Genomic DNA, 18,948 nt, shown 5'->3' on the forward strand with positions numbered 1-18,948 from the left:
TGAGGGAGGAAAAATCAATAATGATCCCTCCAAAAATTTCTCATATATATTCACATCAATACCAAAATATGACAAATTTTGATAGAGAGAAGGAACAAGAGGATCTATGTCCTCATAACATCTAAATAAGATAATATAACTCCATTCAAGTTATAACCAAAGAGAGTATGAATATTTGTGATCATCTCTTTCATTTATACTAGATAGGAAGGAAACAAGATGATAGATCCTATTTCAAAAGGATGAAAACATTTATACCTTCTTTATCCCAAGTTTTCAAGGCATATTATTCTAAAGTTATCTTGAAATCTAAAGGATTGAAATTAAATTCAAAAGACATGATGAATCCCCCAAAATAGAACTTTATGTTAATTCATGGCCATAAGATACAAAATAACCCCCACAAGAATGATACTAAACAATAGAAGGAACTAAAAAAGTATATAAGAAACAAAAGAAAAGAGTCCTTGGATTTAGTAGTAGAGAGTTGAGACCCCTCCAAATTATCCCACTTTATAATTTTACAGTGTAGAAAAATCTAATTCAAAACATAAAAGAAACTAGAGGGAATTAACTAGTTGATATTTTGGCAAAACAATAACCAAACATTAGTATGAAAGCCTAGGTAACAAGTTTAAACCTCATTCTTACAGTAGTAGGATTCTTGCAAGGTGTGTACCCTTGGTCTCTAGGTGACGTGAAGTACGGTAACAACCTCGTGTGTTCAACAAGTCTAGTGATTTTATCAAGCAATAATAGGTCAATCTTTTGGTGCAAGAAAACCAACATTATTAGCCTATACAAGACAAGATAGAGGTCATAAAATAAGGAGGATTATGGTTTTTGCATGGAACCCCAGTCAAGAACATCTTAGGTGGAAATAAGAGATTAATTCAAAAAAATAAGGCCTAATAAGGTAGACAAGTATGACATATTCTCAAGTAAGGAAGAAAATATAACTCTACGGGAAAAATATTACTTATGAAAGAATATAAGGAAATATGGTCTCTAAAGGATGAAAAGTATAAAATCCCATGTGAGGAAAATGTCCTATCCTTAAGAAAGAAGAAGAGAGATCATACAACCTATAGTGCCTCTCATGTTTGCAGTTTGTACCTTGTTTATTTTAATCTGAGTGATACCTGATACTCTTGTTAAGTTACTTTTGAGATGACATGAGGGTTGGATATTATACCTTGATTCAATATCATAGATGCTATAATACTATGTTGTTCAGTTTATCATATTTGTGTGTTGATGCCATTTTGAGATGACAGTAGGTCTATGATGATATCTGGTTATCTGTTATTTTGGACATATGTTAGATTTGGTTATATGTGGATTTATGCTATGGTGATTTACTTCATTCTTGTTTCATTATGCTTTATGAGAACATGAGTGATGTAAATGGATTATTTCAGTATAATTGAACAAATGGTTAAATTAGGTATTTAATGCATTTATTTCTTCGGCTATGTTATTATATGCAATTACACTTGATCACGTGTTTTAGTAATATCACTGGTATTAGCACATGGAGTTAGTGATTCAACTATTCATATTTTACCAATGTCGTCCCTGTATGGTCAACGTATCTTTTAAATGTTAAATTAAACCCTCCACTGATTTGTTAAATCTAGACTCATTTGCATTATGTGATTAGACCAATGAGCGTGTCTATGCATTTAGAGTTTTACATTGTCGCAAAGTTGTTAAGGCCTTATGTGACTTTGGCTTCAAGGTTTTCAGGCTTTATTTAATTAATTTTTAATTTTTGGTAGCTTTTCCATAGATGAAATCCAATTACTTGGAATAGCCTATTTTCATTTGGGTTGATTCAAAGTCTAGCTAGTCTAACCAGCTATTTACCTTGATCAATTATTCACTTGAAAAGTGAATAAGTATTGAATGAGGAATTGAATTCCTCACTTTTCAATTTTGTAATTTGGAAAATTAAGAGCTTTTTCTAAAATCCTTTTTTGAAGGATCGCGTTTCTATTCATTGTGAGAGCTACGGATGTGGGATCTTTACAAGGCGATCTTGTTGGATCCAACTCAAGGATACCTTGCTTTGTCATCATTTTTGATATTATCTAAGAATTATTTATCGTACCTGGTTGTTTTCCATTTTAGCCCTTTTGGCTATCATGTAGGCTCTCCCATTTTCATGTTTCAGCTTCATTTCTACTTTTTTTTTTGGTAGTTGTTTGTTTGGAGGCTGAGAACTAGTATTACCCTCCATTTTTGTTTGTTGGTTCTAACTAGTTGGTCGGGTATGAACATTTTTCCAAACTTTGGGATGAGGGTTTGGGGTTTCGCACTATTATGCTGGTCATTTTTGCATATGGTGTCCGAACTTGATTTTTATTGGATTTTCGTGGGTTTAGTGCCCAAGAACCAAATGGGTTCTATTTTTGAAGTTTTCTAGTTTTGGGGTTTTTACTTCATTTTGTGTATTGCCCTATTTTCTTAGGTTTTCTTGGCATGATGTTGGGTTGTGGACCTAGATCATCAATTTGGATGTCAGTCAGACCATTGTTGCACTCTTATGTTACATTGGATGCGTTCTACATCCATCCTCCTGAGCTTATTTTCGTTTGAGTGATATTTTCTCATGTTCTCATCCAATCCTTATGTTATGATCTTTGTGATGGTGGCGTTCCACACACGAGTACATACATGTACATTGTCAGGTGACTTACAAAGCCTAATCTCCTGTTGATACTTTGATGGAGTTTTGATCGTTTAGGGTTGGGTTGGGAATATGCATGCCTAAGGGCACCCATTGTTGGATGAGCATGGGTAGGGTAGGGTAGCACATGGAGGGGCTTCTATCTCACAACCTGGTGACTATTTTCCATAGGTTGGCAGAGGAAGTTTTAATTAAGTGATAACTAAATAAATATATTGGGTGGTAATAAATTTAAGATAATTAAAAAGTGGTATTGTGCACCTTTCATTGGGGAGTGGTGTTGCCTAGATTGTGTGCCTTCCATTGGGAAGTGTTGCTACCAATACTATCTTCGGCTTTTCGATGCCAAGTGACTCTTCATGATGTTAGCCCCTACATAGTTACTCGTTGAGTGTCTAACTAGGACCTAGATTATACCTGCATTATCTCATGATCTTGGTTTTAGTCATCATTACTATCTGGCGTGAGTGTTAGCCATGGATATTTTCTTTATGTGTGTTTGTGGTTGAATCATTTTCTCCATCATCACGATGAGAGTGGACCTATGGGTTTCACATGGTTGGGAGGTGTAGCTATCAATAACATTGCTGGGGACTGGTGTATAGAGACAGTCTACTTTTCCAGTGTGACCATTGCTTGATGTTTTTACTTGGTACTTTGGGTTCTAACACTAGTACATTTGCACTTGTTTTTCTACCAAAATTTTTGACCAAAGCTATGATTCCTTCTTTTTTTTCATTCCCACATTGGTCGAAAATAAAAATTCTATGCTTGATTTGGTCAAAATTTTGACCAACCTATGTTTCCCAAGTTGAATTTCAACCACAAAAAAAAAAGTTTCATTCATTCACGGGTAAAAGAGAAGAAGTTTCATTCATCCATGGGTAATACTAAAGGTATGAGCACAAGCAAGAGAAAATTAGGGACTTCATTCCCGCAAGGACGAATTCACCTATGTACTAGGGCTTTTCCCATTGTGGTTGTGTAGATCAATCTACATACACTGAGTCTTGGGCATGGAGCTAAGCCGGGATTCTATTGTTTTAGGTTCTTCAACTTCTCTTCCTATGTTATTTTCTTGGATGCCCTTGTTTTGTGTGTTGAGATTGAAAAAAATTAAAATGATGCTGAAAGCTCTATGGGTGGTTTCATTGTTGTTGAGCTTAAACAAGGAGTAGAAGCTAGCCCTAATTAGCAAGATTCAAAGGACAACAAGAAAGGATGTTGCCTACATGGGTAAGAAACAGAAGAAAGAGGATTCAGCGAGAAGGAAGGACTTGAGCCACATCAAGTGCTTAAAGTGCCAGCTGAAAGTTTGGGCACTTTTTCAGCCAACTTCTCGGTGTCATGTCCATGGGATCATTTGGAGGCCCAACTGGCTGTGAAGCCTGGAAACCATCAGACCAAAAGGATTCCTAAATATGTCAAAGGTATTATATTGGGTTTTCATCTTGTAGAAATTTTTTGTGTGTTGCTCTCTCATTGGGATGTCTATAAGTTGCTCTTTGATTTCTTTCTACTCAGGTATTTGGATTGATTTCAAAAGGCTTATCATTGTTTTTCAATTTAGATTTCTACAGTTCAACATTCAAAAGAATTTTTTTGGAATCAACAGTTAATAATTTAAATCAAATTGACATCTCAAGGTTTTAAGATACAATTTATTGAGCTGAGTCGCTCTTTCTATTCAGATATTAGGAAATGCTTCAAAACAAGTGCTACTATTTTCTTCGACAAATGTAAATTAAGTTCATCACTACTGAGTTATGCCTCTGCTTAGTTTAAATAAAATTAATATAGGACCATGAAGTTGCTACATTTTTAACCTAATGTAAGATCTATCTATGAAAACTTTAGCATCTGGGTCTAAAATAAAGATTCCCACTCCTGAAACAAAAAATCATTACATTAAAGTCCATCTTTTTATTATTATTATTTTGTTGAGAAATGAGGTTTGTATGCTCCCTGACTTTTACACATCATGTAAATGTACTATTATTCTCTATCTTAGGTATTGCTTGTCTATTCATTATTTATTTATTTGTTTCAATGTCAATACTTTTTGAAACACTAATTTTGGTCATAGGAGAAACATAGGAAAAGAAGAAAGGCATGGGAAGAAAGCATATAGCACAGAAGAGAGCTCTTCTATATACCATGGTGGGCCTGATGAGCTGCTATACAATGTCTTTAGGAAGACAATGGAGGATAGACATGAGGTACGCTCTCATTATTATCTTACTAGCAAGTTCAACTTTCAGTTGTAATCATCACATATTAATCACTAATCACTAATTCTTAAGAAGATTAATGTATGCTACTAATAATTGAATTATCAATTTGTTAGTCCTTGTCGCCCATATGCAGGGACTAATGTTTTCACCTAACTTTTTGATTTAATCATGCCTTGGGAATCATTCAAAAAGGAAAGTAATCCCATCAAATAAACATCATTTGTCATTTTCTATTAAACATTAGTTTTATTCTCAAATTCGCAGCTGTCTCATTGGTTTGAACTTATTTTCTCAGTAGTCTTTTGTTTTTTGGAATGCAAAATTTTGCTAAAAATATGTATGCCCAGGTCATGGAAAGAAAACCACATGTGCTTTGTACAACCCATTACATGTGTTTTTGGCATGTGCTCATCACAATGGTTTCAATATTATTACTACAGCTATGTTTAATTATTTTTGCAAGTGATTATGTTTTTGAAATGCACCAAATGCAGCTTTAGATCAACAGGTATGGCCATTGGGCTATGTTTAATGTGATGGTTCTCATTTCTTTCTTATTTCCACAGTAGATGAAAATCACTTGTTCCTCCTATTTTGCAATTGTACTACAAATAGTTTTGTGATCAGATTGTTGGTTTGAATGTTTTTGTTTCCAACATTCTTCCTTAGCACCTTTCACACTTCTCCCATGTGAATTTTACTCCCCCATTCCATAGTGCACAATAAAAATTGATAAGCCATTCAAAAAAAATTGTTGTGTTTATTGCATGCAAGTGTCTCTCTTCATGAGATAGTTTATCTAATGATTAGCCTTATTGTGTTTTGTAGGCATTCTCATGAGATAGTTTATCTAATGATTAGCCTTATTATTTTGCATGGTTTCTAAACAGGAGAAATTAGCTCCTTCCAACATATATGTGGCCTTTAAATGCATTTGTCTTTTCTAAAAGTTAGATTTTGTTATAGTTTCATGTAGGCAGACATAATATGAAATGAAGATCTTAGGGATATGATCTATTTAGTTGAGGATGTAATGATATTTCTATGATTTTGATAGAATGTATTACTTTCTTTGATAAGCCGAAACATATGGCCTGTCATTTTTGCCACCATATTTAAGGAGACTTGCAAACTACAGTTTTGGAATGAATTCTATTGTTGTCGGCTCCACAACCTTTGAAAGCCTCATGTTTATACATAAGCAGATACCAATTATTGTAAACTTGAGCCTAAGAACTCAAACCTAATGGTTCAAGGATTTTAAGGAGGTTTATGGTTCTAGCACTCAAGATTGGTTCGTGTTTTATAGTTTTATTATAGTCAATGTAGAGATGTAACTTTATTTATTGTTATGACTTGACTAATTTCCCATTTGGCCTAGGGATATCCATAAACATAGTCAAACCTTCTAAACCTCTAATCATCCAAGAAATTAAAAAAGCCTCCTTGAGGTTGGATATTTTTTTTAATGTTTTCACTATGTAGTTTTATAACGATTATATATTCATTAACATTCAAGATTTATGCAACTCTAATGTATCTTGAATGTTGGTTTGTTGTTAATTCAAGAAAATAAAAAGAAGAGTCTGGACATTCAATACAATTTTCCCATACGATGTTCACCATTCTATTTATCTACACGTCCAAGTAATGATTCATGTGATTTTGATGATATTGGTTGTCTAGTCAAGTTTAACAAACTCTCTCAAAGAAATGACAAGCTTATCCAAAAAGATTGTCCAAATGTCTCAATTGTATATGCAGACTATTCTTCAGCTGCACTGAAAATTTTAAGAAACCCTGAGCATTATGGTGAGCTATATTTTAAATGCTTTTATGTTAACTAGGATGGTATTCATCTTACATAAACTCTACAAACTGGTGACATAGATGTTGATTAATGGAAAGATTAACATTCCATCATTGAATTTGGTAAACAAGGATCATAAAAGTCTAAAAAGAATCTAGGTATTTCACTTGACTTTTTCAATAATTTAAAGTTATTATAATAATAAATGGATTGTCAAAAAAGTCTCATGCCTCTTGTCAAGGTTTCCTAGCTTCTCAAGTCTTGTATTTGTTCTTGCAATTTAAGCAAAACTTCTAGCTAATGGCATAAGATAAACTCTAAGGTAGGTAAAGTATTACATATAACTCTAGAATTTTCTCATAGTTAAACCCAAATCCTAGATCCCAACATCCTTCCAGCTCATCTAAATCCACATCTATAAGAATTTTTATCCTTGTACAAGACTTAGCATTCTGATTAAGGGGATTCTCCACACCTTCAAGAAGAGCGTGAAGTCCCTTCATCTCATCATTTCCAATAGGTTCATCAACAAAAGCTCCCTAATCCTATTCTAGAAGGCCTCTTCGAGGACTCTACCTCTAACGTTGAGTTTTGGCTTCTTAATACTCTGATAAGCAATATCAGTTTGTTGCACTTCCTTGTTTCTTTCATCTAATTACATCTCTCTGGGATCAAAATTAGAGATAGAAACATCATTATACACAGACTCATCATTATTCTTCACTACAACATGTAGTTGGGTGAATCAACATTTTTATAGATTTGGGACATGAGCAACTAGGTCTCTACAATCCGCATTTGTAAACTTTAAGGAACTCCTATATCCTCCTTCCAAATCACTAATCTTACTGATTAGGGTTAATAGGAGCAATAGGATCCAACTTTAACCCCACCTCATTAATGTCCATTTGTAATCTTGATCTATCATAAATTCTCTTCATTCTCCTCCACTACTTTCTCGCACTCCTACTTGTTTACAAGCCCATTGACTGCTACATTAAATTTGACAATCTCATCATGGTTTGGAATTTACCATTTGACTTTTTTTTAAAGAAGAACCACTTCCAAAGTCATTCACAAATATACCTTAGACCTACCTCACCATAGGCAACTTAGACCTACTCAACATATGCAGGGACTAGAGCTGCACTTAGCCCTTGTTGTATAGTGTTCCATTCACACCTCTCTCAAATCTTCAATTTTTTATTGAAACAAGGTATGCTTTCTAAAGTATAATTTACTTTTAAGACATGATCATGGAGCAGAGGAGAGATTTTAGTGCTACACAAAGAGAGCATGATTGATCTGCATTCAAAACACTGAACAGGAACTGTTGTGTGCCCATGCAACTCCAGATGCGTTGAGTCTCTGTTATCAATAGTTCAAAGGAGTTTTTAGACAAATATTAGAGACAATAAAATTAAAAAGCTTATTGTGTAATCTTCCATGAGTATGTTTTCCAAACTTGAATTATTTTTTAAACAACCATGCTGCTTAAAATCTTGTTTATCTGCAAGACATTTGCATTCACAAAGATTTTACTGTTGCATCACAGAGTGTGATTCATTTGTGTCGCACAGAAAAAACAATGTGTCGGTTTTCCATAATTTTTAAGCTAATAAATTAAAAGTTGTCAAGAAAAAAGCTTAAAGTTCAATACAAAACTCTCAAACTCTTCTTTAATCATGCATGATCTAAAGCAGTTACTTGTATCACATATACACAATCCAATATAATACTTCGGCCTTGCAACTAAATAAATCCTTGAAATAGGTTTCCTTCTATTGTAAATCCGAAGATATTTGTACATTGCAAGCATAAATGTAAAAATTCTAAAATGTAGAAGTCAAGGAAAATGGTCCATTACACAAAAACAAGCATCATCAAATAGCAATGTGCCACTTAAAATGATCTTCATTGCAGATTATGCTATTTGTACCAATATGAAGCTACAGAATGCCACCACAGAGACTAGGATATTTATCAGTTGTGTTGTAGGAAAAATGTGTTGCCTATTGGAACAATAGATGACATTCCCAACTCCGGGGCATCCTGTATGTTTACAAAAGTGGTAGCTATTGTGATTTTAATAACAGAAGTGTTAATCTCCGATGATAATTGTATATGGACATAAAATATATTCCAAGTTGGCATCCCTCCAACTGACGATCCGAAAAATGCAGTGCAAATTTATCAATATGAAGATAAACATTTAATTAAAATATCATTTTTGTTGTACCCTAAAAATATTAAGGAAACCATGACTTACTTTCATCGATCATATCATGTAAGAAGTCTTGTTGGCAAAGTTAAAGCTGTATCATTTAATAATACTAAACATGAGACGGAGAGAGAAAAACACAAACTCCCATCTGCAATTGACATACAAGAAGTTGGGTTTGAAGTTTTCGGATGAAACCCTGTAGAGATTTTTAATATAACAGTCTGTGTTTCATCATCAGAATGATAATGTAAAGCAATTTTAAAATTGTTGAACGTTATTAATCATTTTAAGTCTCTTAAGGTCCCCAACACATTGTGCATATTTCAACCCACAGACCTGATTGTTCTTTGCTTATCCTCCAAATATCCATACTTCCACAGATATTGGGGCAGCAGAAACCCGCCATTAGAAATACAATAATGCCAGAACAATAGGATATCAATAGGTCATTCATAAAAATTATATAATTGTACAAAAATAGAATTTGAAATTAAGTTGTGATATAAGCATGTTGAAACTAACTTGTGATATAATCATGCCATTGACATGAATATCAATTCTCCAATTCTCAAAAAAAGTTTAAAAATATTTTTTCAGAAACTAATCCTTCTAGAAAATCAAGTTTGTTTCAACAATATAAAGGTAAAATTCAAACAGCCAAAACTCAAAATTCAAATACTCTATGATTTCACCATTTTGTACATGGGAATAATGGAGGTGACACACAATAAACTTATACCATAAGAATTCAAATGAAAATAATCTGTGGAACAAGCCCCTCGTTAAGAACCATTGGTCACAACCAGCTACATTTTACACCTTTATGTATTGCTCATCTTCCGTCTTGTAGATTTTAAACCTGGATGCTTTTTGGATATTGCTCTGCAATGGCTCATCTAGCACTTTTGTGAGTTTTAAACCCAAATATCTTCGGAACATAACTCTGTACTGGCTTTGATGGCTTTGCATGTCCATATGTCATCAAAAAAAGATGTGGAAATGTTGTTCCAACATATGCCCCATCAGTATCTATCTTAGTTGAGGAAATTATATAGGCATATAACACCATTAGTGATGCATATTTGTATCTCAAAGTATTGATTTGCTCTCAAAAGCAAAATTGTTAAAATACCTCCACATTACAGATTTAGCCAAAAAAAATAAAATATTATATATGAAATTAAATGAAAACCCTAACATACAGAAATGCCCATTTACTCATGCTATAAATGCATGACTTCTTAAAGACCAAACTTTATGCAAACATGCTTTATTAAGGATATTGCCTTGATATTTGGACCTTGGATAGTAAACATCTTCACATTTTGGACAATAAATTTTCACTCTGCTTGTCCGTGGAATATCTGACTAGCCCACTAGGAGACATGGCTGACCTGAATAGTAAACTCTTGGGCACCTTCCAAAAACAGTATTCTTGTACTTCTCCAACCGCACATGTAATATCAAGAGCAAAAAAAGATCATATGCAATTGGCACAAGCACCTAAATCCTATTTAGGTTCAACTAATTTATGATCACATCATACCATAGCATTCATCCCCTTGCTTGTTAAAATATTATGGACATGGATCAAACCATAAAGCATCTCAGTAGCAGACTCCACCAACTCATTCTATTCCTTGGTTAATATATCATCTATAAGAAAAAAATATAGAAGATTTCAGTCATTTTTTATTTTGATACTTAAAATTAAACAAATACAAAAGGAGGTGTTGCATATCATTCATATAATTGATTTCATGTAGCAACTTTGCCAAAATACAATAAATGGACTTCATAGAAACATCATGAAAAACAAATGGTATTGAGATTTATTATAATGAAGGAAGATTTAATAAGTTTCCCAGCTCCTACAATGTTGATGAATATTTGGAGTTGTATCACCTTGATTGGGATGATCAACAAAATGTGCCAAAAGCTCCACATAGAAAGTAAGCATCAGTAAGCTCCAAACTAAATCCTAGTAATCACCTTTTTGATGGAATCAGTAAACACCAAACTTGCATATGGATGCACACCTTAAGATGTTGAATAAGCTTATATATATATAATCGATCAACAATTAAGATAAATGATAGTTGTTGAGATTTTAAATTGATTCGAAACATCTAATGATATTTCATATGTGCTTGTGCAAGCTAGATGGTGGGAAGGGGATATTTAATTAGGGCAAGCCTAAGAAGAAATAGGCCTAAAATAATGCACAGAGAAACTGTGTAGCTTTAGTTAGAGTCTAGACAATGATGTGTATGGAACCAATAATTTAAATCAATTCTTCTTAATGGTCATTTTTGGAGTTTTATCAACATCTATTGAAATTTCAAAGTTTCCAGGAGGCAACAATGTGTGTCTGAGGTGCTTCTTGAAGGTAATAATTTAGCACAATCTAATAGACTTTTTACTTCATCATTTTTAAAGTTGCCTACATTGTTAGTCTATGCCTAAAAGAAAATTAAGTGTTGAACTAGACTTATATGGGGATAACCACTATCTAATGAATGCCACAAGAGCCATGGTTAAATGCCACAATCAATTTCATGTTAACTGGTGGCAGAAGTATCAATTTCCTCTTCCTCAATTACTTCCAAGTTTACCTTAAATACTTTCTTGGTTTTCTTGGTTGGCACTAATGATAGGAAAGCTTACATTTGATAATGTTTATTAGCCAAACATAGAACAATGTGATAATATTTGCACAATATGGAGCTTTTGTTCTTGTGTATGATGGCAAAGAGAGCAACACCAGTAAGGGTGACAATAACCAAATTCTAGTTTTTTATTCTTGCCAACAACAATTATAGTCATTCATATCCAAACAGGTTAATGAAAGATGCTACAGTGGCTTAGATCTAAACCCAAGCTGTGTGGTCCATGCAATAGACTTCCGCCAATAGCATAGGCAAACTAGAAGTTGTTTACTAAAATCTTCCAAAACTATAGATATATCTTTGTTTGAAACATCTTGCCTTTTGGTTATCGTAGATGGTAAAATCCCCTCCATATAGATTTGCTTTTTACTGTGAGATGCTAGTTTTTGGTTCAGATTCTAGTTTAAATTTTGGTTTGACATTTGCTCAAAAGTTTTTTGGTTTGAGTTTTTTGTTCAAGATTTTTGTATATATATATATATATATGTGTGTGTGTGTGTGTGTGTGTGTGTGTGTGTGTGTGTGTGTGTGTGTGTGTGTGTGTGTGTGTGTGTGTGTGTGTGTGTGTGTGTGTGTAAAAATATGCTACAAAAAAGAATTGAAGGTTTTGGTCTAAATTACCTTAACAGATGTGTTTTATAATCCTAAAACTTTTTGTTTGTCCAATCCGCAAATAGCACTTCTTTGTTCCTGTTAAAAGCATTATCTGTTCTGGTGGCTAGTTATAATGCTTTATTCAGTTATTTATCATTTGATAGCCCTCTATCTGCTAATTACCCTCAATACACAATTCTCTTGCGATCACAAACTTTCAATAAACGATAGCTTAGTAATCTTGAAACTTAGTCTTCCCATTATCATAGATGGTAATGCACTTTTCATATAGATCTTCTTTTTACTATTTGTAGTATTATTCAGTTGTTTCAAAGTTTTAGTCTACAACGATGCCTTTACTTTAGAATAGTTCTTGTTTTTAAACTATAAACAAAAAACAAACTTAGATCTGCAATCTGCAATTTTATCTATAGTGCTTTAAGAAATATGCTAGACATGAAATTATAGCTATTAATTAGAATTATGTTGATTTCTATTAGCTTTTCTCAATCATAGGAAATTTTAATGCAAGGCTATGAGAGAAGGGCACAACACCTAAAAGTGAGGCACAATCTCCTAAAGCTATTGCAGACATCTAAAACTTGAATAGAGTATAAGTTGTCTCAAGGTTATCGACTTTAGACAAATAGAAACCTTGTGGAGCTGTATAATTCACATCACAATGTTCAACTCCTATTTTTATGAATGCAAAACCATGTTTTCTTCACAAGATATATTCTCTCCCTTTTCCCTACACAAGATTTAATCTTTTTTTTCCCTTCTCCAGGTGTCCACATTATGATGTATCTATTTGAGGATCTTGCTTGGAAGACTTTATCTACTCTTCCAAGGTGTGCAATATGGCACGATGACATTTCTATTTATATCTCAATGTAGCCACCAATTAGTGGTATGCAAGCATAAAAAGTAGTTTTCATGCAATTTTCTTTAGTAGAAAGTTAAGTGATGAAGTATCATTCATGATCAAAAAAATGTAAATTTGCATAGATTGATTTCAAACATGGCAACTTTTAATTGACACTAAAATTAAAATATCAGGTAGAGTTATAGAGTATTATCTCACTGATTAGTCTTATGGAATTTCAAGCCAACCATTTGGATTCTACTTTTTTTGCATTCTGCTCCACCCAAAAATTGTTAAAACATCACAAACGAAACTAAATCCTAGTACACAGCATTTTGACAAAATCAATAACACCAAATCGATCAGCAATCAAATAGAATGATAATAGTTGAGATTTTAAAATATCTTGAACATTTGATGATATTCCCTACTTATTTGTGACAATCTAGATGTTGGTAAGGGAATACTTAAGGATAACAAGCCAAAGATATAGGTCCAAGTGCTACAAAAACTATTGAGCTACATTTAGAAAATGGTGCAAATGGTACGAATAATGTAAATCATTTTTTCTCAGCACTGGTAGAAATTTCAAGATTTCCATGAGGCAACAATGTCTTTGAGATGCTCTTGAAGGCAATAGTGTAGCCTATTCAAATTATGGTTAAGCATTTAGTTAATCATTTTTTAAAGTTGCCTACATTGTTAGTCTATGCTAAATAGAAAATTAAGTGCTCTAAACTAGACTAAGATAGGAGTTACCAGTATCAACTTGCAAACAATATATTTTTAATCACACATGATGCATGATAACAATTGAATTCCATAATGAGTTTCTTTTTAACTGGTGGTAGATGTATCAATTTTCCTCTTCCTCTTTTACTTTCAAATTTGTCTAAAATGCTTTCTTCCTTTTCCCGATTGGAACTAATGGTAGGAAAGCTTGTATTTGATAATGTTTGTCAACCAAACATAGAACAATGTGATTATGTTTGTCAAAACATGTTTCTTTGGGCCTTGTTTGAAGGTAAACACAACAATACCAATAAAGAGTGGCAGTAACTAGAATGAAGTATGAGACTACACCCTTCACTTTGTGCTTATTGGTCTATTTGCTAATGCTTTAGATAAAGACAATGCCTTAGAAGAAAGAAGGGTAGACTTGGTAAGCATAATGTTGGTTTTCAATTTTTGAGAGTAATTTTTTCTATAATATTGTTAGACAAATAGGAATGCTCATTTTACTTCAATGATATTTTTTAGTGCTTTTGATAATTGAACTATTTATGTTAACATATACATTCGACTGCAACTATCTTGGACAAAAATAATTTAGTGTAATATGATCGAAAAAGTGGATATTTCTAGGTTACTGATCTTGGACGGGTAGCTAGTTATTATTACATAACTCATGGGACAATTGCTACATATAATGAGCTCTTTCACCCACATTTGTTGGGGGATTCACCTGCTCTATTTTTTTTAGAACTTAGTTTTTGACCAATCATTGGTGATACAGTACACCATTTAATATCTATTTCTCAGCCCACAACAAAGATGAAGACCATCATTGATGAAGCAGACAATGAAGAAGTGCCCTCTCCACAACCCTTACAACCACAATGTCAACCTTGTGGAGATTAAAATCTTATATTAATTGGTGGCTTTGACCCCAAAAAATTTGGCTGCATCTGCATCACTCACATAATTGATGGTGCCCTATGCATAAATGTCCATTTCTTTTATGTTGTATCAAGCAATTATTTCTTATCCAAGCCATTTAATTTGCAACCTTTTAAATCTCTGCAAAGATAAAGTTGGAGAAGGAGAATTTTTCTTCTCAAAGGTGTCATTTGATTGTAAAGTGTCCATTCCATTATCAGTTGAACTAGATATGTCTTGTTTGTTGAACAGATAATGGAATGGACGCTTTATAATCAAAGGACACTTTTGAGAAGAAAATTTTTCCTGCTCCAACTTTATCTTTGTAGAGATTTAAAAGGTTGCAAATTAAATGGCTTGGATAAGAAACAATTGCTTGATATAGCATAAAAAGAAAAGAAAAAATTTGACCAAACATTGGTGAAAATTTTGACCAATTCTGGGTAGTTTTCTACCAAGACTTGGTCAAAATTTCCACCAATTATAAAATAATTCAACCAAACATTGGTGAAAATTTTGACCAATTCTTGATAGTTTTCTACCAAGACTTGGTTGAAATTTCCACTAATTATTTTTTTAAAAATTGACCAAACATTGGTGGAAATTTTGAGTAATTCTTGATAGTTTTCTACCAGGAATTGGTCAAAATTTTCACCAATTCTAAAAAAATTGACCAAACATTGGTGAAAATTTTGACCAACAATGACAAATCAAAGCTAGAAAAAATTAAAAAATTTTGATGAATGTATTGGTTGAAATTTCAACCAACCTATAGGTTGGTCAAATTTTTGACAAGAAAAATTTCCATGAATGGCTTAATTGAAATTTTGACCAACTTGGGTCAAAATTTTGACCAATATTCATTGAAAATTGGGTTCAAATTTACTAGTGTGAAGTATGCTTTCTTGTAATTTATGCTTTCATTGAAATGTCTGGATATCATGTTTAGATGATGTTAGTTATTTGATGCATTTCCTTATATTGAAATTTAGCATATGATTATATGATGTTATTTTCTTAGTTGAAATATCTATTGCTTTATTTGTTAGCATATTAGATTTTTTGTTCTTATGATGTTATTACGCCTTGGTAGTGATGCCTCATTAGATAACTTTGACTATCTAGTTGGTCTTCTTTGGATGTTACATGCGGGAGATAGCTAGGACCTTCAAGGTCTCATGATGCTATTATGGTTGGGAGGAACTATGCATGTGATTGGTTATGTTCTTTTTGTACATTGTGATGTTGCTTTCAGTTCTTTCCCTTTACTACTATGTTAGATGGTTAAATGAAGTTATGTCTTTCTGATATTATGTTCGAGTGCCTACGCCTTGATTTATGAATCCAATACCTGTTGGTGTGGAGGATTTTTTTCCCTTGTCTTCTTATTTTAAGTTTTTCTTGCTTCTTGTTGCTAATCCTCACGCAAGATTTTATGCTCTCCTACACAAGATTGTACACTTTAAGGCGTGACACTTGGTGTTTCCTTGTGAGGTCCATTGCACTTCCTCGCATGGCTCTTAGTACTTCCTCGTGTGAGCCTTGGCACCAATTTTGTGAGTTTGGTGGCCAAGTCAAGTATCCCTTTGCATGAGAGGGTAGTTCCTCATGTGGTATGGTTCACTTCCTTGCGCAAAATTGTCATTTGTGTTTTCTCGCATGAAAAATAGGGGGCATCGATGCTATTTTTTTGAGAACACAATTTGGACTCTTGAGTACCTTTTCAAAGTGCTAGGGTTTCCTTTCCTCCACAGATCAAATATTTTTTCTTGTAATATTGTCCTTGGTTTTCATCCTTTAGTTTGGTCATGTCAGTTTAGTAGTGGCATTTGGAGATCCATTGGTGTTTGGATGTTTGGTTAGTCTTTCGTTGCAACCTTTGTAATCCTTGTATGTGATTGTCATGTGCATCCATATTTTTTTTTTTTAAATTTATCTTGGCTTATATTTATCCTTGTTCCAAGGATCTCTAGGTGGGGCATTACACAACCTCCCTTGATGTAAAATCTATTGCAGTGACAATAGAAGCTAAACAATGAATGTTGAAGATAAACATATTTTATCAAACAACATTTCTCCTCTCAAGAAGAGATAGAAGAACATAATTATGTAAGATGTCTTCCAATCCCTTAAAGGAATATCAAGGAGGAAAAATCAATAATGATCCCTCCAAATATATCTTATATATCTCCAACCAATAAAAAAATTGGACAAATCATAATGTAGAGAAGAAACAAGAGGGTCTATGTCCTCATAACATCTAAAGAAGATAATAATAGTTCATTAAAGTTATAACCCAAGAGAATATGTACATATTTTTGATTGTCTCTTTTATTTCTACTAGATAGGACTCACTAAATAAGTTAATAAAATAATCACAATTAGCTATGTCTAGAGGATGATGGATATCTTAATACATTGACCAGCTAGAATCTCTTAAGGGAGTGACACTAAAACTCATAGATACAAAAGTAGAAAGAGAATCAATATATATGTCAAATGAATAAAATAATCATCCATGAGATTTTTTCCATAAAAGATGGGGCAACAAAAGCCTTAATATCATCCAATGAAATATCACTATTAGATGAAGACTCGAGGTCTTGACACAATTATTTGATGATTACCCAAGAAATGAAAGGGCATAATTTAGTATATGATTTATGTAAAGCAGGGAATACTTTGAAACTATAAGATATGTTAGTCTACAAACCTCAGCATATTGCAATTACACTTTACAATTTTTTGTGTATAGTCATTTGGTTCATGAACTTGCTAAAAGAGAAAAGATGATAGATCCTAGTTCAAAAGGATGAAAATTTGTATACCTTCTTTATTCCATGTTTTCAAGACAAATATTTTTCTAAAGATATCTTGAAACCTAAAGAATAAAAATGCAATTCAAAAGACATGATGAACCCCCCTAAATAGAACTTTATCTTAGTTCATGATCATAAGATACCTAAATAATCCCCCCAAGAATAATACTAAAATGTAGAAGGAACTAAAAAAGTATATAATAAACAAAACAAATGAGTCCCCTTGATTTAGTAGTAGAGACTTCTCCAAATTTTGCCATTTTATAATTTTAGAGTGTAGAAAAATCTAATTGAAAACATAAATTTGTGACTTCAATGAATTTGGAATGTTTGATTTAGTTCACAGTTCATGCCTGAAATAACCCTGACAGGTTATTGCTTCCTTTTTACACCCAAAACTTAAAACTTCAAAGGGTCGACATTTCGTCAAACAATTAGCAGTCGAGCTTTGATACCACTGAGATATTCCCTCTACTATATAGGTTAGAGAAGAGCAATATTGGATTGGGTCGTTTGTTAAGAATTTATCAAGAAACCCTCAGATTGAATTATGAGAATGATGCAATCAAAAACTGCTAGTAATATTCATGGAAAATCTTATTCATTACCGACTCAAAGTTTGAACATCAAAGCCTTAATATAGATAGCTAATATCTAAAGAACCTGGTTTTTCCTTGGCAATACATTTTGCTTTCCCCCAATGTTCTCCATCCATCGCGATGAGGTCCCTGGTGGTAGATCAGTAAATTATTGAGACGCCTTCCTCTCCAGATCGCACCTGCGGAAGGGACCGGTTGTTTGCAGTCTCTATCCAAAGAAAATGGGACGGCCACCAATGCCCAAGGGATCTGCTATTCAAGGCTCTGTACACTAGTCCCCCGCAGTTGATTCCGTAGCCGCTTCAAGTCATTAGATTGCTGTTTGGATCAGTGATCACCTTCATTTCTAGCGGCAAGCTATACTGGACTGCAATTAATTTCCCAAACTCCTAGCGCCACAGCGAATGTTGATCATGTGTGGATATCCAACCTTCGATGGATCCTACTAAATCGTTGCGTTTGGCACTTCCTCCTTGACGAGATGCTTTGCCCTGAATCCGTCGGCTGCGACCCATGATATTAGATTGTTTGCTGGAATGGAGGACGAACTTTGGACTAGTTGTCTTTCCACGCAATCGGTCCTCTTTCGATTTTATCACCAAAATTTGCCAACCCTGGTGCGGTCTGAGACATTTTTGGGGTTGATACTATCTCTTCAACTAGCTGCCGGTCTTGACAATTCACCTTAAATTGTGTATGGTTCGGACAGTGGCCAGAATAATGAATTGCGCAAACTTTCCTTTCTCTGTTTATTTCTTGGCGTCTTCGGCCTGATCTTGATGT

General features: G+C 33.5%; 1 protein-coding gene and 1 pseudogene across 1 annotated transcript; one reads left to right on the forward strand and one right to left on the reverse strand.

The window, feature by feature from the left end:
* The first annotated feature begins 5,436 nt into the window (after positions 1–5,436).
* Positions 5,437–6,773, forward strand: LOC149552954 (GDSL esterase/lipase At1g28570-like). Its single transcript, XM_089790266.1, has 3 exons — positions 5,437–5,452; positions 6,007–6,143; positions 6,510–6,773. The coding sequence occupies exons 1-3, from the start codon at positions 5,437–5,439 to the stop codon at positions 6,771–6,773; spliced, it is 417 nt and encodes a 138-aa protein (XP_089646392.1).
* A 2,905-nt stretch (positions 6,774–9,678) lies between these two features.
* LOC149552955 (casein kinase II subunit beta-1-like) lies at positions 9,679–18,281 on the reverse strand (annotated as a pseudogene).
* Positions 18,282–18,948: the final 667 nt, after the last annotated feature.

Source organism: Cupressus sempervirens, chromosome 6 (genome assembly GCF_028749045.1).
Source record: "Cupressus sempervirens isolate cs-2001-9-10 chromosome 6, ASM2874904v1, whole genome shotgun sequence".
NCBI lineage: Eukaryota > Viridiplantae > Streptophyta > Pinopsida > Cupressales > Cupressaceae > Cupressus > Cupressus sempervirens.

What these genes read in the sequence shown, in the direction of transcription:
- LOC149552954 (XM_089790266.1), top strand. An exon ending in ATAAGCAGATACCAATTATT is followed by an intron (nt 6,144 to 6,509) that starts GTAAACTTGAGC and finishes AATAAAAAGAAG; the next exon opens with AGTCTGGACATTCAATACAA.